At 35.7% G+C, this 20437-nt stretch overlaps 1 protein-coding gene across 1 annotated transcript in view; it reads right to left on the bottom strand.

Moving 5' to 3' along the window:
• The window catches only part of LOC136027039 (bumetanide-sensitive sodium-(potassium)-chloride cotransporter-like), a 201629-nt gene that overhangs the window by 81854 nt on the left and 99338 nt on the right, over window positions 1-20437 (bottom strand). Inside the window, exons 9-10 of the mRNA XM_065703960.1 lie at window positions 17956-18159; window positions 3843-4074 (exon numbers count right to left, since the gene is read on the bottom strand). Coding sequence (XP_065560032.1) covers window positions 3843-4074; window positions 17956-18159 — 436 coding nt within the window. The remainder of the gene's footprint in view (window positions 1-3842; window positions 4075-17955; window positions 18160-20437) is intronic.

Below are 20437 nucleotides of genomic sequence, written 5' to 3'. Positions count from 1 at the left end.
TAAACCTCACCCCGCTGCCAGCGGGGCTCATGGAGCTTCGCTCTATAGATAATGTTACCTGTAAGCAAGCCCACTTTACGCATTTTTACTTTCATTGAAGGGGGATTTTAGAAAGGTAAAAAATAAATGCGCTTCTCTAATAATAACAGAGAAACAATATGCGATCATCAGAATCTTGCTATATGCAGTAATATACACTTAAGAATACTTGTGACGAAACTAAACATTCACCCTAAGCTGAAATAAACTAACGAAAAAGGGGGGGTAGTGTCAGATAAACCACCCTGATGTTTGGAAAGACCATAAAATAATTTGTTACTTAGGCCATGTAACACCAAATAGTCGAGCTGTTAGCTGAATGTACGATCAGACCAAACCGGTTTCATAGACACAAGGACAAATGACGGGAGACAGAATGTATTGGACTTGTATGATTTGCGTCAAATATGGGTACATCAGGGGGGTGGGGGTAAGGTTAGGTTATTAACCCATTTCTGAGATATATTCTCCCCCCCCCCCCTAATTTGCAAATATATAGCCCAAATTATACTATTGTATAAACTAAAGTTATATTACATCATGTTTTGGTGTATTTCATTATGATTAACGTAAATACACTTATTGAGTGTGTTAGGTATAATACATAAGTACCAGTAATTTTCTTTCAAAAGGCCACAGACTAATAGAACCAATTTTCGATGATTTTTAAGTTAATCCCCCCCCCCTCTAAAAAACAAACCAAGAGCCTGTGTATGTACCTGCAGTCCTTTTAGTCTGCAAGGCTATCAAAATATTCAACACCAGATTTTAGAATAACATCAAAATTATTACCTTACCCTTTCGTATTATCGACACCGTTCTTTATAGGTAGGAATTTTTTCATACACTTCAGTTACAATTTTATCCTTATCTTTTGACATAGATTCTTGAATGACTTCCATTTCTGCTCATCAAATTCATGGAAAACGTTTTAAATACGTATTTAAATTGCGCATCGTTGTCTGTGCCCAAAGGACTGGGAACTAATTAAAAGTCAATAGCTAAGTTCTTGAATGTGAAAACATCATTGATGACTGTCACAGTGTAAAAATATTTTCCCTTTACTGTGCTGACTGCATAGATGACTGGAACAGTTACATCCGCAGGACTTTGCTTCTTAGGGAATTCCAATTTCGTCAGCAATAGTTACAGCTAGAATTACCAATGCATTCTGTCACCCATCACTTGTTTTCCGGTTGTTCTTTTAAACAGTTAATTCAATTAATAAGTACAAGGTATGAAACAAGAGAGACGCATTGGGGGAATAGAGGGGAAATATATAATTTCGACTGTATATTTACATATTAAGGGGGGGGAGGTAAAATATAGGGGGTTCCATGCAAAATCTGTTTGCTACAATTGTTATGCATATTGTAAATTGTTTTCTTATCATGCTTCCTTCTCAAACATGTTTCCTTCTTAAATCGTAAGTTAAAAATACCTAATTTTTATAATCTTTCAGAATCAACCCAGGCCCCCACTCCCCCAAAGAGACCGGATCCGCCCTTCCAACTCCCCCGAATGTCACAGGATCTGGTCGGAATTTGAAATTAGAACTTTATAGCACAAGATCCTTCTAAATATCAAATTTAATTAAGATCTGGTTACCCTTTCGTAAGTTACAAATACCTCAATTTTAAATCTAAGCGTTTCCCATCATTTTAGGTCTCCCCACCCCAAACTTCCCCCAATGTCACCAGATCCGGTCAGGATTTAAAATAAGAGCTTTGAGCCACGATATCCTTCTAAAAATCAAATTTCATGGAGATCCAATCACCTGTTCGTAAGTTAAAAATACCTCATTTTTTCTAATTTTTCAGGATTACCCCCCCCCCCCCCAACTACCCAAAAGAGAGCGGATCCGTTCCGTTTATGTCAATCATCTATCTAGGACTTGTGTTTATTTTTCCCACCATGTTTCATCCCGATCCCTCCACTCTAAGTGTTTTCCAAGTTTTAGGTTTCCCCCTCCCAACTCACCGCCCCCATCACCAGATCCGGTCGGGATTTAAAATAAGAGCTCTAAGACACGATATCCTTCTAAACATCAAATTTCATTGAGATCCGATCACCCGTTCGTAAGTTGAAAATGCCTCATTTTTCTAATTTTTAAGACTTACTCCCCCCCCCAACTACCCCTAAGAGAGCAAATAAGTTCCGATCATGTCAATCATGTATCTAGGACTTGCGCTTATTTTTCCCATCAAGTTTCATCCCGATCCCTCTACTCTAAGTGTTTTCCAAGATTTTAGGTTTCCCCCCTCCAACTCCCCCCAATGTCATCAGACCCAGTCGGGATTTAAAATAAGAGCTCTGAGACACACTATCATTCCAAACATCAAATTTCATTAAGATCCAATCACCCGCTCATAAGTTAAAAATACTTCATTTTTTCTATTTTTCCGAATTAACCGGTCCCTACTCTCCCCCCCCCCCCAGATGGTCAAATCGGGAAAACGACTATTTCTAATTTAATCTGGTCCGGTCCCTGATACGCTTGCCAAATTTCATCGTCCTAGCTTACCTGGAAGTGCCTAAAGTAGCAGAACCGGGACTTTAGGTTTTCTCCCTCCAACTCCCCACAATATCATCAGATCCAGTCGCGATTTAAAATAAAAGCTCTAAGACACAATATCATTCCAAACATTAAATTTCATTAAGATCCAAATACCCGCTGATAAGTTAAAAATACTTCATTTTTTCTATTTTTTGCGAATTAACCGGGCCCCCACTCCCCCCCAGATGGTCAAATCGGGAAAACGACTAGTTCTAATTTAATCTGGTCCGGTCCCTGATACGCTTGCCAAATTTCATCGTCCTAGCTTACCTGGAAGTGCCTAAAGTAGCAAAACCGGGACCTACAGACCGACAGACCGACAGACAGACCGACAGACAGACCGACAGAATTGGCGACTGCTATATGTCACTTGGTTAATACCAAGTGCCATAAAAAACAAGTTTTTATTAACTGAAAGTAAGGAGCGACATTAAAACTTAAAACGAACAGAAATTACTTCATATATGAAAGAGGCTGCTTCCTCATCAACGCCCCGCTCTTTACACTAAAGTTTGACTCTTTCTCTCAATTCTTCTTTTTAAAACAGTAAAAAAAGGAAAACCTGATATAGGGACAACCTGAGGACAACCCTTTGATATAGGATCGAAATATTCATTTAAACGTGCATTCCACTGTTTTATATACAAAAATTACCTATTGTTCTACTTGTAGTTAATGGGGATAAGGTCATTTTTTTGTCATTTTTTTCAATTTTTCAATTAAGGTACAAAACAGGATATTCTCAATACCTTTTCTTGGGGGGGGCAAAGGCAAAACTATTAGCGTAATTAAGTTCTATTGTTTGAGCAAGTAAGAAAGAAAGACTTAGGCGGTGGACAAAAATTCGAGAAGGCGCCAAAGAAAAATAAATCGCATGGGGAAATCTGAAAAGTTTAAAAGAAAGGCCAATAAGAAAGGCCCGAGGATAAGAAAGGCCGTATCAAGGACTTTTGTTCCGGGGGAATTTAACAAAAGAAAGTATACAAAACGCATAAAAATTTGCTTATATGCATTTTGTTACATTTTTTAGTCGAAAAAATCTTTTATGAGTCGGGGGGAGGGAGGTTCAAACCCGGTAACCCTGCCTGGATACAGCCTTGGGGATAAAAGCCAAAAATCCTCCTCCTCCTCCTCTTCCCACCCTGCGCACTTACCTTTAATCAAGGTATTGTCGAACAAACAGTATCACTATCAAAAAAATACTAAGTACAAAAAAATAATTCTAATAATTAAAAAAAATATATACCAATAAGAATACAGCCAAGAGCAATGATGAAAGTGAGTACATAACCCCTGACAGGCTCATTATTTTTGCCAAAACCTTTTCCAAAGTAACCAATATACGGGTATAAGTTGTCATTACACAAGGCTTGAAACACCTTAGGAGCTGAGACAAGGCTAGCCAAAGCTGAACTAAGGGTAGCAGCAAAACAACCAGCATATATCAGAGGTCCAAAGGCAGAAACCATCTCAATGACCTATAAGAAAAATTAGAATAATGGTAAATCATATTTTAAGCATATAATATATATATATATATAAATATATAAATATATATATATATATATATATATATATATATATATATATATATATATATATATATATATATATATATATGATATGTAAAACTCATTCTGTTTAAAGTTACGCACAAAAAGTTGCGGACCTGAGAGAATTTATCTGATTGTCGAAAAAGAAGCAAGAGCACCTTAAAAAGGAGAAAGATCTAGATATAAATTATACCATCATATGTAGTATATCAGAGAACCCAATTACACAGGTATCAAACATCTAGCTGAAAATGTCAAAATTCGTATTTTTCCCACAGAGATGATGTTAGTAAACACGGAAACACATACGCGTATTTACTTGTTTTGCTTTGCAGGGGTGACTGTAATAAACTGATGATCACGAGACATCAGAGGGGGCTCATTAAAAAAAACTCATTAAAAAAGCCTTTTTAAGCAGTAAACGAGATTATGCCATAGTGAAGTGGCGTTTTCTGCCATTTTTAGCAAAAAATAACGATTTTGGACCAAACAAAGCCAGGAACTTATCAAGTGTAAACTCTGAGATAACTAATTGATTCAAAATTATCAAAAATCTTATTTTAAGCCTTTCGGTTTCATAAGCAATAACGTTGAAGGGTTGTGTATTCATTCTTAAGAGTAAACGTAGCCCATACAAAATGAATATTTTAAAGCTTCGTTTTAATTTATTCATTTGGTAATAGATAAACTATATACAGCTGTGAATAATTGCGTATCAGCTATCAAACAGTTCGTGGCAACGAACTGTAGTAAGGAGCGACCCGGCTCAATAGGAACCGAAACTCTAAAAAAGAGAACTTTGATACCAAAAGTTACTTCAAAAGAATCGCATTTTGATGCTGATTTTAAATATACAAGTTTCATCAAGATCAGTTATACCCATCAAAAGTTACGAGCCTGAGAAAATTTGCCTCATTTTAGAAAATAGGGAAAACACCCCCTAAAAGTCATACAATCTTAACGAAAATCGCACCATCAGATTCAGCGTATCAGAGAACCTTATTATACAAGTTTCAAGCTCCTATCTACAAAAATGTGGAATTTCGCATTGTTTGCCAAAAAACAGATCACGGATGCGTGTTTATTTGTTTTCTTGTTTTTTTTTGTTTTTTTTGTTTTGTTTTTTTTTGTTTTTTCAGGGGTGATCGTATCGACTGAGTGGTCCTAGAATCTTGCAAGAAGACTCATTCTAACGGAAATTAAAAGTTCTAGTGCCCTTTTTAAGTGACCGAAAAAATTGGAGGGCACCTAGGCCCCTCCAACGCTCATTTTTCCCCAAAGTCACCAGATCAAAATTCTGAGATAGCCATTTTATTCACCATAGTCGAAAAACCCAATAATTATGTCTTTAGGGACGACTTACTCCCCCGCAGTTCCCGTGGGAGGGGATGCAAGTTGAAAACTTTGACCTGTGTTTACATATAGTAATGGTTACTGGGAAGTGTACAGACGTTTTCAGGGGGATTTTTCTGGTTTAGGGGCGAGAGTTGAGGGGGGGGGGGGTGACGTGGGAAGTTTTTTCTACTGAAAGTAAGGAGCAGCATTAAAACTTAAAACGAACAAAAATTATTACGCATATAAGGGGCTTGCCTCCTCGTTATACCTCACTCTTCCCGCTAAAGTATTTTTAGTAATTTCAACTATTTATTATATGGCCTTTGTGATTCAGAGGTCATTCTTAAGGAATTGGGACACAATCTAAGCTTTAGTGTAAAGAGCAAGGTATCGACGAGGGTTGAAACCCCTCATATACGCAATAAAAACATACGAATATAGAAGTTCGTTACGTAAGTTAATTCGTAAGTTACGTATATTTTTTACCAATGAAAACGTTTGTAAAAAATTTCTAGGCCTCCTCCTTCGCTTCTTTTTTTTCTCAAAATCTTCCGATTAATTGCAATTAATTAATATACAAATTTTGTTTTAATTATTTATGTGCGGGGAGCCAAGATCAAAACATGAACTAATTCAGAAACGTCCAGAAATTAAATTTAAAAAAAAAACAAGTTTTTGTAACGGTAAGTAAGGAGCGACATTAAAACTTAAAACGAACAGAAATTACTCCGCATATGAAAGGAGCTTTTCATCCTCAACGCCCCGCTAAGGTTTAAGGTTACGCTAAGGTTTCTTAATGTTTTGAAAAGTAGAGTTGAGAGAAAGGGCCAAACTTTAGCGTAAAGAGCGGGGCGTTGAGGAGGAAAAGCCCCTTTCATATACGGAGTGAATTTCTGTTCGATTTAAGTTTTAATGTCACTCCTTACGTACCGTTACAAAAACTTTTTTTGTTTTTATTTAATCATGGAGAAGAACCGGTGCTAACAATGCTAAAGTTGGACTTTTTGCACACAGTTCCTTAAGAGTATCTGCTCGGGTAGAACCAAAGACTGGCAGAATCAATACAAGATACTAGGGTTTATAGGAGTGCTGTTATTGATGTTAAAAGTAAAGACCACCATCTAGTAGTGTCTAGGGTTAACTTAAAGGAGAAATTTCGGAAGGGTAACTACCTGCCGGGAAGTTATGATGTTGGTTGACTCCAGGATGAGAAAAACTTTCCAGGAACAGTTGAATACTAAACTTGAGAGTTTAAATATGACAATTTGGAAGATGGTTGGAATAGTTTTGGAAAAACAATTTGTGAAGTTGTTAATGGTGTCTTATGGAAGAAAGTTAAGAATTCAGCTATGAATATTAGTGAAAAAGCTTTATGTTTAATAAAGAGGAGAAGGGGTTTGTACAAGAATTATCTCAGATCATAAGAAAACAAAAGGAATGCAAAGAAAGTGGGGAAAGCAATAAAGTATGAACTCAGGAGGTGTGATTTGGAGGCCATAAATAAAATTGTCTAGGATCTGGAAGAAGCAGCTAGACGGCATAATAATAAAATATTGTACTGGCATGTTAATAAATTGAGAAGGAGTAGTCGATCCGGACTTTTCCAAGTTAAAGATAGGAACGGGGCCACAACTAGTGATAAGGTAAGAGTTAAGGAGAGACTGGTGGAACATTTTGAGAATGGGTTAAATCGAGATAAAGTTGCAGCAAAAGATATAGAGGAAAATGAAAAAGTTTGTGATACTTTGGATGTGAAGGAAGGTTTGTTCTGTGAGGAAGAATTAGCGACAGTACTAAAAGGATTAAAAAATAATAAGGCACCAGGTGCTGGTAGTGTGGTAAATGAATTTCTTAAATATGATGGGTCTGAGGTTAGAAATAAGTCCCTGAAGATTATGAATAAGTTTTCTGAAAAATGGGAAGTACCTAATAATTTTAGGAAAACCTTAATTAAACCACTGTATAAAAAAGGTGATAAGAGCGAGTGTCGTAATTATCGAGGTATTAGTCTGGTCTGTGTAGGTAACAAATTTCTTAGTAATATGATACTTTTTAGTCTTAGAGATGCTGTAGACAAAGTTTTAACAGGAGAACGGCGTGGTTTTAGAAAAGGTCGAGGATGCGTCGACCAAATTTTCAATCTTAGGTCAATAATTGAGAAGTGCCAATTAGTTTACAGATTATGAGCAAGCGTTCGATTCTGTTGATAGAAGAACTTTGGCAAAGGTCTTATCCTAATATGGTATACCAGACAAATATATTACAGTGATTAGTGCTATGTACAAGAATAACACTGCTGCGCTTAAGGTAATAAATGAGGTTAGCAGCTAATTTTGTATTAAATCAGGAGTTAAGCAGGGTTGTGTTTTATCCCCTTTAAATGCATCATTTTGATGGATTTTGTCTTAAGGACCACAGGAAAGGCAATGGGAGACCACGGAATCAAATGGGGTCTCCTTGACTTAGATTATGCTGATGATTTAAGCATCCTAGATGAAAGTGTGAGCAAAATGAATGAACTTTTAGAGGTTTTGCGAGTTCAGGGTGCTAGAATAGGTTTGAAAATTAATGTTAAGAAGACTAAGTCACTTAGGTCACTTAGGATAGGAACAAGTGAATTTGAAAAGGTGACTTTTGGTAACGAAAAGATTGATCAGGTGGGCAGCTTCACTTACCTTGGTAGTATTATTAGTAAAAAACGATGGAAGCAGTGAAGATGTTAAAAGTAGAATAGCCAAGGCTCAAGGTGTTTTTTTCACAGTTAAAAAAAGTTTGGAAGAATAGGAAGATAAGTCTGCAAAACAAGATTAGAATACTGGAAGGTACACTGATGACAGTGGTCAAATATGGCTATGAAACATGGGTGCTCCGAAAAGCGGAGGAAGATTTACTAGATGTTTTCCAGAGAAATTGACTACAGACTGTTCTGGGTACCCAGCTGACTGACCGTATTTCAAACAGTAGGCTGTACGAAAAATATGGTTCAATTCTGCTTTCTAGGGCTGCAATAAAAGAAGGGTTGAGATAGCTAGAACGCGTTCTGCAGATGAAGGATGACCGATTGCCGAATATTGTCCTTTTCGGCCCACCGTCTAGGGCTGAACAGAAAGCAGGTCGTCCTCGCCTGGGGTAAGAGGATGTCATAAAGAAAGATTTAAAGGAAACGGGAACTTCCTGGGAGGGTGTGAAGAATGAGGCTTTGAATATATTGGGATGGAGAAGGATGGCCTCACGCAGCCTGGTGCTGCGTTGAGTTGTTAGTAGTAGTAGTAGTAGTAGTAGCTCGAACACAAGAGCAATTGGAGTGGAATTGGAAGTGTTTTTCACAATGTCCCTGAGATAGAAAAGCTTATGCATGCGTATTTGCTATAAACAATATGATTTTCATTTCAAATGTTTCAGAAGGCAATCGTTCAATAAAACAGTCGCAGTTGCCCATTACCTATACTTGTTGGATTCAGATATCCTTTCGAAAAAGCACTATAAAACTTTAGCACAAAGACTACAAGAGGCAATCCCCAAACTAGAGCACCATTTACCTTCAGAAAAGGGCTGTTTATGGTTTTCTTTTGGCTCTAAAGTTAACTGGAGATTAGAATCTAAAGTGTGAAGATGTGCCAACAAGGTATTAAATGACATCCTTAATGATCCATTACAGGAATAAAGGCATCCATAAATTTTCCCGAGGACAGTACTTCGAAAGGGATGTTTTTGAACCAGAGGTTTTAATTACTTCAATTTAAAAAGTGGCCAAAAAAGATTAAATCTATATCCATTGGTAGAACCATAGTTTGGGTGAAAAATGAGCTACTGTATCTGAAACATAAGCAAAAATTACTGCAAATGTGGCCAAAATACATGTTGGTTTTGATACTGTGGTCTATTTGGTCAATTTTATCTTAGGATTTCTTTTTTCTTTAGAGAGAAAGCTTGATTTTTTAATATCAAAAGTAGTATACATAGAAATATAATCAAAACGAGCCAAACTCGTGTCTTTTTTTGTATTAAGGTCTTTCAATGTATCAGCATGGTAAACTGAATTTTTAATGTACGAAATTTCTGTGGACGTAAAGGGACAATAATTGTACACAACATTTTTTCCAGTCTGATGACTGGAGAGATACAAGAAGCTACAATGGGCACAGAGCAACTTCATATTGGTGGATTTTTGGGAGACCATAAAATTTAGAAGCAGAGCAACCTCTAGGATACAATATTTCATACATTTTCAAAATGACGAGTCTTTCAGTTTTCCAAAATCCCAGTTGTTTTCGTATTTATTAGGTGAAAATATCGGCGGGGTCTGAATCTATAGGCTCATAAGTGTGTGTATCGGATGAAATTTCACTGGCTGCGGTTATCCTTGTTTTTTGTTTGTTCGTTTTTTTTTTGTCATGCTTAGCCAATCTGGTCTCGGATATTATTTAGATAGATTAGCAGAGAGGTTTCAGTATCCCTTTAGCATGAACCTTAGGCATCAGGTGTTCACTTGTTAGATGCTAAGAACATAGACTGTAGTCAATACCATAAGAAAAGAAGGCATAAAATTCGTAAAATCTCCATCAAAATAATGTGGTCCATTTTGGATATATGTTGTGATACATTCGTGCGGGTTCAGAAGGCCATCGAGCAAAGAAGGCGATTTACGACAGCTAAAGCGGGCTTTTTGTTTGATAAAGAGCCCGCGAAGCGGTTTCTTTTCCCAGGAAATAGATAATCGTTTTAGATTTAAATTCACATAGGCTAGGAAGTATCCGTAGGTATCTACAGAAAGTGAAAAGAAAAGAAAAAAACTAAAATATGTGAAAGAAGGGAATGCAAAGAACGAAACAGAACAAAAGAAAGGGAGATAAAGAAAATAATCAAAAATAAAAAACAATAAAAAGCAGTTGGAAAGTCGCAAATCGACTTGATCAAATGTTTGTCTTCGTTGAGTTCTTCTAGGCCTTATCCATGTGACATGCAAGGTGTATCCCGACCAAACAGAAAAATTCCCATTTTGGAGCGTAACTAATCGCAACCAATTATTCTATATATTTTATCTTGGTTTTCCCCATTAATTAGTCCGTACGACCTATAAGTGACAAACTGGTATAAGACAACAACATTCTGGGCCAAATTGTGGTGTCACGAATCGATTAAATCAACTGTTTTTCTTTTTTTTAGCATTTCTTGTCTTCACTGATGTCCCTTCTTTATTTTCTATATATCCTGAAAGTTTCATACTGATCGGGGGAATTTTTTTTAGATTTTCTCACGTCATGAGCTAACACCAAATCATATTTTTATATTTGCTCAGGTATTTTTTTTCCCAGCCAACATGCGCTTTGGGATTGAATTAAATAAAAAAAAAAAGTTTTTTTTATCTGAAAGTAAGGAGCGACATTAAAACTTAAAACGAACAGAAATTACTTCGTATATGAAAGGGCCTGCTTCCTCATCAACGCCCCGCTCTTTACGCTAAAGCTTGACTCTTTCTCTCAACTCTACTTTTTACAAGAGTAAAAAACTTTAGCGTAAAGAGCGGGACGTTGATGAGGAAGCAACTCCTTTCATATACGAAGTAATTTCTGTTTGTTTAAGTTTTAATGTCACTCCTTACTTTCAGATAAAAAAAATTGTTTTTTTTTTATTTCATTTCTGAACGTTTCTGAATCAATGCATGTTTTGATTCTGGTTCTCTGCAGAGGAATAATTAAAACGAAATTTGCATATTTATTTATTTTTGGCTAAATGGCTTTCTCATAGTTTTGATCGAATGATTTTGAGAAAAATAAGGAGTGGAGGAGGAAGCCTAGTTGCCCTCCTATTTTTTGGTTACTTCAAAAGGCAACTAAAACTTTTAATTTTTTACGAATATTTTTATTAGTAAAAGATATACGTAACTTATAAATTAGCTTACGTAACGAAATTTTGTATTCTCATGTTTTTATTACATATATGAGGGAGTTCACCCCCTCGTCAGTACCTCGCTCTTTACACTAAAGCTTAAATTTTGTCCCAATTCATTAAGAATGACCCCTGAATCACAAAAGCCGTAAAATAAATAGTTGAAATTCCTAAAAATACTTTAGCGTAAAGAGCGAAGTATTAGGAGGAGGTGAGCCCCTCATATGCGTAATAATTTCTGTTCGTTTCAAGTTTCAATGCTGCTCCTTACTTCCAGTTGAAAAAACTTTTTCATATTTATTTTTTCGTTTTTTTTAAATAATGCTCGAAAATCCTGCGCTCCCTTCATGGAAATTTCCTTCCCCCATGACATATTCCTCGATGGAAAGTTCCCCCAACATATCCCCCTCTTCTCAACCCCTCCCCCAACCAAAACATCCCCCTGAAAACGTCTGTACACTTCCCAATATCCATTACTATATGTAAGCACTGGTCAAAGTTTGTAACTTGTAGCCCCTCCCACGGGGACTGTGGGGGAGTAAGTGGTCCCCAAAGACATAGTTATAACGTTTTTCGACTACACTGAATAAACGGCTATCTCAGAATTTTGATCCATTGACTTTGGGAAAATAATTAGCGTGGGAGGGGGCCTAGGTGCCATCCAATTGTTTTGGTCACATAAAAAGGGCACTAGAACTTTTTATTTTCGTTAGAATGAGCCCTCTCGCAACATTCTAGGACCACTGGGTCGATACGATTACCCCTGGAAAAAAAACAAACAAACAAACAAATAAACACGCATCCGTGATGTGCCTTCTGGCAAAAAATATAAAATTCCACATTTCTGTAGATAGGAACTTAAAACTTCTTCATTGGATTCTCTGATACGCTGAATCTGATGGTGTGATTTTCGTTAAGATTCTATGACTTTTAGGGGGTGTTCCCCCTGTTTTCTAAAATAAGATAAATTTTCTCAGGCTCGTAACTTTTGATAGGTAAGACGAGACTTGATGAAACTTACATATTTAAAATCAGCATTAAAATGCGGTTCTTTTGATGTAGCTATTGGTATCACATTTCCATTTTTTAGAGATTTGGCCACTATTGACCCGGGTCGCTCCTTACTACAGTTCGTTACCACGAACTGTTTGAACTAATAACAAAAAAAAAAATGTTTTTTCTTGTCCAGGAAATATTATTTTCAAGCCAGTCAAAGACAAAAAAAAAGGTTCTATTTTGGGCGACCAGAATCGATATAGCTAAATTAATTCAATTTTTGGTCTTCCTTGGCCAATTTTTCAGGCAAACTAAATTACGTTTTACGTTTTTCCTTGCATATTAGGGTTCCCTTGACTCAGGCAAAGTTTTAAGCTGTTCTGAAGAAACAGCTTTACGCCATTTCTAGGGCCAAACTAATTTTTTTAGTTTTTTATGCACTAAGGATATCTTGACCTAAGGGCATACGGACATGAATTTCTGACTGATTTGGGAAGCGAATTGTTTTGGCCCATTTTAGGGCTATAGGACCTTTGTTCCGAATTTTCTGTCTTCATAAATTAATTTATTCTTCACAATGTTTAGAAACTGGCATCTACTGAGATTTACACCTTAAGCCTTGCAAACAGGGAATTGCACCTATAAAAATTACAAGTATAAGATGTTAAACCCAAAGATAATTTTCCTTAAAAAAATACACCCCGGCTCCTTGCCTCCTCAGGAGATGGTGCTAATAAACGGATGCCCCAAAATACAAGAGTATTTAAGATGCTTCTCTTTCATTTTTTTTTAAAGTAGATTTAGTGACACAAAGAGGCAAAGCTTAGTAAAAGGCCATAAACCTCCAATATACGAGTATATATTGCACAAACGCCCTTCTGACAACCTGGATACAAACAGCATTTTCTGATTTAGTTTGACCGTCCCCTATACATTCCCTGGAAGCGTAACTTAATACGTCTGCAGTTCCCAAGATGTTGATGATATACCTTTTTGTTAATATTCATTTACATAAATGTCTTTTGATTTAATTCAACATCTCCCAAAACATTCCTAAAAGTTTCAACTTAATACCCTTAACCGTTCCCAAAACATTGCAGGTACGCCGTTTTGACGACTTAGATACATAAAGCGTCTCGATGTAAGTTTCGAGTTGATGTCCTTAACCGTCCATGAGGTAGTGTGCATACACCCATTTGACAGCCTGGACGCACATAACGTTTTTTTCATTCAGTTCAATAACCCCCTCAGCGTTTCTTGAAAGTTTCAACTTAATACATCTACCTATTTCTGAGATATTACACAAGTCCCCCTATTCCATCATAAAACATAGGTTTAAACAATAGCCACTTTGCATTGTCTACAGCCATTGCCCCATGACCCCGTTGGGTCATCTCGTCCCTGTAGGCATATTTATAAACAAAATGGCAATGTGAAAAACTTGATTAAATATCTTTGAAGGTTAAAGAAAAAAAAGAGGTAAAGTGGGGGTGTTGATTGCCCTCCAATCACTATTGGCTATTAAAAACAGCACTAAAACTTTCAATTTCCAATCGTATTTTCTATGTCTTTCGCACTTAACTGGAAATCCAATACATTTTTGCTCTTTTAAAATTACAACAACAGAAAGTGTTATTAGATAAAATATTGAATCAGGAATCGCTGAGATTCCCATGATTAATATCATCATATAGTAAACATTCAGCTTATTTTCATTAGTTTTTTTTTTGTCATTCATCTAGTTTAACTAAGTGATTTTATTTTTCCTGTGTATTTTGACAACTAAAAGAGATGTTCAAAATACATAGTTTTCAATAAAACGCAAATGATGTAAGAGCCTTTTGAAGATTTACGACAGGCAGAACCCCTACACCTATTTGTGTTATAGTAATTTCGGTTCCTTTTAGGTTTGACGTGATTATTCATATCTTTTTTTAAGCAGTAAGTGTTGTCTTTATGTTGGATGTTATTATTTATTTTATATTTCTGTTCGTTTTGGGTTTAACTTATTCAACAGTAATAATTTTAACTTTAGATTATCGTAGGACTTTAATTCTGCTTATCTTATGTTTTTAAAACAATTTCTAGAAACAAAATAATATTTCTTTTAATTAATATGTTTATTGACCATCTTTTGAAAAGTTGTTTGAGACCAGTGAGAAATCATTTGCAATAAAAAGAAGCTTGCGCGACCAGAAACAAATACTAATTTAAATCTAACTAAATATAATAATGATTGTGATAAGCCAAATAAGCCTGCATAACACAGAGATTAGCCAAAGCATAATTGAAAAAAAAACACACACCAGGGAAAGCATAATTTCAGATAGAAACTATGCATAGTAATTAAAACATACTGTATATTTTGCAATTACTTTAGTTTTTGCTCCATTGTTTGACAATCTAAACCTATTAATTTATGGTTATAACCCTAATTTAGCGAACTATGACTGAGATTAGTAATTGCTTATGGTAAACTTCTTAATGCAAAAGTGCATTTGATATCAGTTGTAAACTTAGAACTAACTGGAAAACATGAGATGGTTTCACATACTGCGAAATCAGATAGGAAAATCAAAATGTTTTTGAAATTTTTAAAATTGAAGAGAGCTCACGCATCAGTCTGGCTCAAAGCTCTTTGTAGTGGAAAAATAATCTATTTATAGCAGGGATACCTTCTTCATAAATTGCTATTTCCATCGACACATTTTGACACATCGACACATGCTATCGACACATTTTTAGAAATACAAAAGAGCCTGTAACACCCCGGACATGGTATCAAATCGTAATAAAAAGTGCACCATTTAAACCGTTGTTGTCGAAAGCCTTTACATAGGCCCCCACCAAGTAAAACGATAAAAAAAAATTTTTTATTGGTAGCAGTGATCCTTTTTTTTCTTCTTTTTTTTTGCCTATGCTTGCAGGTTACTCGCAGATCGCCATTGGTTCTTTTTAAAGGTAGAACGCATATATGCACGCTTTATAAATTTATCTTGATGGCACCAGAGTAAGTGAAAAATGTCACCAAAAATCTTGTAGGAGCCGTTTCTAGAGGTTAGATGGCTAAGAAACATTAAGTGTACACCGTTTCTAGAGGTTAGATGGCTAAGAAACATTAAGTGTACACCATTGAAGTGATTATCGTTAAAATCCTTAATTGAACATTTATAGCCACCCATGGTAACTACAGTAAGGACACTGGGTAGAAGTTCCTTAGATAAGAATTTATAAGAGAAATCGCAGAGATATATCTTCACTGTCACGCCGAAAGGTTGTATCTGACCTTTTTGAGCTTATGAGATAATTGTCAAGAACTAATTGCTTAGCTCCCACTAAGGGAGAATTCAAAGAGTATGGGTAACTTATAACAGGGGGAACTGGCGCTAGTGTTGAAAAAATGAAACTGTCAACATCATCTAGTGTCCAGTGACACTAGGCATTTTTCAAGCTTCAGTATCATTTTTCTGTCAAAAACTGAGATCAGATACTTATTATTACCCTAATTTTACCCGCTTACACTAATCAAATTAATTGTTCTTATTATTACACCGAAAAAACCGCCAAACGCTACATGGCTTTGTTATTTATTTATTTTTTTTGTCGATAGTAGCACCATCTTACACTGTTATAAGTCATCCATGCTCTTCGCAAGAGCATGGAATCTCTAACCTCACGCAGGTCAAGAAGGTTAAAGTGAGGCTGAACATTCATTGCCATTCCGATTATCCCTTTGAGAGCAGTTCAGTAACTGGGTTTTGGCAAATATTTCAAGTCTGAAAATGCCAGATACGCCCTTTAGATATGACAACGACAACAATTAAACTCAACTGGGTAGACAGATAAAGCGTCAGACGAGACAGTTTCAGATGGAACTAAGACTCATCATCATATCAGGGTCAGAGAAATATAACTAAATGCTAATATGAAAGCCTGCCCGAGTTCCTGACGATGCCAAACATTAGGCAGGGCGAAGAGCAAATACTCACCATGGACCAAAGCGGATGGAGGAGGCAGATGTCACTCTCTACGCCGAGCAGCGCCCGGCAGGAGACAAGTCAAAGTAAGTAATATGAAAGCTAATATTGACCCCTACGTAGTTTTACTAAATCAGCACTGACAGTGCCACGTTTGCGTGCCACATGCCATCAATAAACACCTTTTCGAGCTTTTTAATGAATAGTGAGTGCTAAAAAATGAACCGATGAAAAATACAACAAACAATACCCAGCCAGTGAATAACAGGAAACAAAGCATATCATTTTCAAGGACCTTGCCATCAGTAGCGGATCCAGGGATGATCCCCCCCCCCTACTATTTTCCTGGCGCCCTCTTTCTCTATCTTTTTCTTTTTTAATCCTTTTTCGTCCAGTGTTTGTGTATCCCCCAGTGCTTGTGGTGAGATCTAAGCTTAAATTAATTTAGAAGATAAAAAAGATATTCAGTTGTTAAGGATTTTATGAAAGAATAGCAGAAAAATTAATACGAATCGCCCAAACGCATTTGCTCTCTGGAGTCAAGTTGTCCCCTCTTTGAGCCATGTTTTTCTTTGCAAAAAACGGCAACAATTGCAATGTCTCGAATTTTGCTCCTTTTTTACAATAATATATAAAAAAAAAATCCCTCACGAGACAAAAAATCGAAACAAATCTGACTTATGTGGCGGTTGAGTTACGAGGTGGTTTCTAAGCAGTTGATAAGTGTTATGGTGGTTGAATTTAAGGTAGTTGAGTTATGTGGTAGTTGTATTGAGGGTGGTTTCGGTGTTTAGAGGTCGAGTTATAGTGTTTGAGTTGATGGTGGTTGAGTTACGTTTGAACCAGTTGAATCATCAACGCTTTAATGTGGGAAGATGGAGACATTGCCTATAATAGTGTAGATCATGGTTACTTCAGTAAAAAGTAGAAAATTCCAAAGAAAATTGCATACTTTATTTAATCTATTTGCAATATTACAGGATTAAAGCCGAAATTATTCCCTAGATAATTAATAGAATTGTTATGTTGTTTTGTTTTTCATGAAAGCTGGTAGGCCAAGTGGTGAAAGAATCGTTAACCCTTTGCTAAATCTTATTTTCCTGAATTTCTTGGCACTTCTTTATTTACTTTTTGCAATAAAATAAGTTTTAATACAAAGGACCGAAAATTATTTAAAACTAGACAGAGAATATTGAAATTTGCTATACCGTATTGTTAGAACTAAAATAGGCAACTTGAGCATCTCTTACAGCCATTGAAAACGACAAACAGGGAGAAAGAATCACAGTTAGTTATTTATGCAAATGGTTACACAAGATACAAATTTTCTCATGTCAAACCAAATATTACTAATCTTCTGTATTGACATGCAATTTTAGCATGAAATTACCATCTTGTTTTCCTATAGATCACTAGATGAGATGGTAGTGAATCTTTAGAAATGGAATTAGCCTCAGTTCGGGGTCTAAATTACAAAATTACACGACTGCACAGGCTGGATTTGTCAGTAACTTTTCTTCTCCCGATTACTGAGCTTACCGTAAAATTTTTCATGAATTTCCTTTAACGTACCCAATAGCACCAAAAAATCTCTTAAGTAAAAACCAACCTGAAAACTGTTTTCAAGTCCCCATTCACATGCTCCGGGTTCACAAGCAGTCGCATTGCCAATGGTGCCATTAACCAGGTCCAGAACATTGCCCGTGGCATCTCTAACAACTGTGGCACCACAAATAATAGCAAAAGCAATGTAAGTCACGGATGATATCAAGATGGCGGTTAAAGTTCCCTTCGGAATGGATTCTGATGGATCCTTGAAAGACAAATATGACAAATATATAGTTATGAATGAAAGGTGTAAAGATTAATTATTATATTTATAAATGAAAAGTAGGGATGAATAATAATTATATTCATATAAAAATGAATAGGTAAGAATAAGTATAAGATAAATAGGTGTTACGTAAGAACAAATAAGACTGAAAGATAAGAATGAAAAATCTTGTAGTTAATTCTAGCTTCTTTTTTTATACTTCAGCTGGTCAAAATAAAGTTCTGAAGTGCTTGCTGTATACCATTTTGACTGTAATTTTTAGAAGCCTTGGTTGTCCGTCGTGTAATTTTTGTTCATTTGCTTGTTGTAGTAGATTAGGAGATTACATTAAATCAACATGCGCTTATTATCTTGTATATTGAGCAAGCCGAATAAAATCTTGCTTTTTATATGGACAACCGCCAAGTTCGCAAAAGAAAGACGAGCAGTTGGTTTTAGTTGATGAGTTCACATTACAAGAAGAAGTGAGAGAAAAACTGCTTCCAATTTTCTTCGTTTTCATTACCAAAAATAGTTTACCTCTGTACGAAAGTGTAGTTAATAGGTACTATTTGTGAAGCGTGCTTATTAAGAAGTGGTATCATATTTGAAACGAGTATGAAATGAGTAAAACAATCGGTATTAGTAATTTGGAAAAATCTTCACAAACACGGTGGGGAATTCCTATGTTATGATTTCTAAACTTATTAATGTGATTAATGAAATAATTATTTACATCCAGTTTTAGTCTTTTCTCTAGGTTTTAGAGGGTTAAGTTATGGAATTCGTTAGGTGGGAAAATTAAAGCAGTTGTAGAGTAAATGAATTTATATGCATGTTGAAAAATAAATTGTTTTCTAAATATGGCTTCTTTTCTAAATATGACTTTAATGATTAAATCAATAGGATATAAAGTTAATAAAATGGTATTAAATCATGAGTCTGAGTGTCACCGCTTGTTCGGCAACCTCAGGTTATTTCCAAGCTATCCTTTTTTTTCGATAAGACATGTTGGCCTTCAGGTGTTGGAAGCTATACTTCAGGCTGTTTTGACAGTTGATGAGCTAAATGAATTTCACAGTAAACTGAAAGTTTACTGCGAAGTGGCTGGTAGTGATTGTGCATGTAAGGTTTTGTTAAAGTAGATGTTTACCCATTAAGTTCTTCGGGTTTGCTGTAAATATGTTGTTTACTTCTAACAAAAACGATTTTTTGTTTTTCTTCTGAAGAAAAAAAGCATTATTTTTTCATCTTAATTTTGATTGTTTTTTTTAAGGAAGGAGTTGTGTGTTGAATATTAAGTTGCAGGGTACACGATGTTATGTTAACTTTATTTTGTTTTTTCTTTGTCTTTCTCTTTGTATGTTTTTTTCTTGAATTTTGTATTTAGCTATTGCTCTTTGTTCTTGCAGATTTTTTTTTCCTTGTTGCCTATATCTTTTTCCTTTATAGTTTCAACCAGCCCTCTGCTACTTCAGCCTGCTTGTATAGATTTGTTTGCATGGTGTATGCACTTATTATGTCTGGATGATGTCTCTTTCCTTTTGAATTCTTCTATTCTTAATTCTGTTATTTTTGATCAGATAAATAGTGCTGGTAAACACATTTGACCCTCTCCTTGAATCTAGGGTTAATTCTAGGTGCAATATCGTATTACTATTGATCATTGTGATAAAATTATACCCCTTACTGTCTTGAGATAGTAGCCTCAATGTATTTTGTTTGAATGTGCATGGTATAAGAGATAAGTGGGATAGTCTGAAATTGTATTTATGGTCTGATAATTCTTGCCCTTTTGATGTCATATGCTTAACAGAAAAATGGTTACCTGATAGTGAAATTTTAACTGCTTATAATATGCATGGTTATATTACTGTTCATATCCTTAGAATGGTAACAAAACGCTGAGGGGGTATTTATTTCAATTTAATAGACGTTCGGACAAGGAATCCTTGTTTATATTACTAGTGTCTAATAGTAAGACATTTTATTCCCTTGTGATTGATCTGAAAATCCAGTTTGCGTGTGATACTGTTTGTTTGTTTTATAAGCCCCCTCCTTTTTCAACACATCTGTTCTGTGATTTGTTTCATCAGCTTTCTTGTGTGGAGACTTTCTCTCAAAAAACGTAATTATGTTTGGGAGATTTTAATTGTGATATGTTAAATGTTGGATCAAGTAATGAATGTGACCATCTATTTGATGTGCTTCCTTCTTCTGGGCGACTTCATTCAATTTTTTTTTCCTTTTCGTGTTGATCCTACAAAGAAATTCTGCC

The sequence above is a fragment of the Artemia franciscana genome, chromosome 5 (assembly GCF_032884065.1).
Source record: "Artemia franciscana chromosome 5, ASM3288406v1, whole genome shotgun sequence".
Taxonomy (NCBI): domain Eukaryota; kingdom Metazoa; phylum Arthropoda; class Branchiopoda; order Anostraca; family Artemiidae; genus Artemia; species Artemia franciscana.
This window is presented reverse-complemented; position numbering and strand designations above follow the sequence as displayed.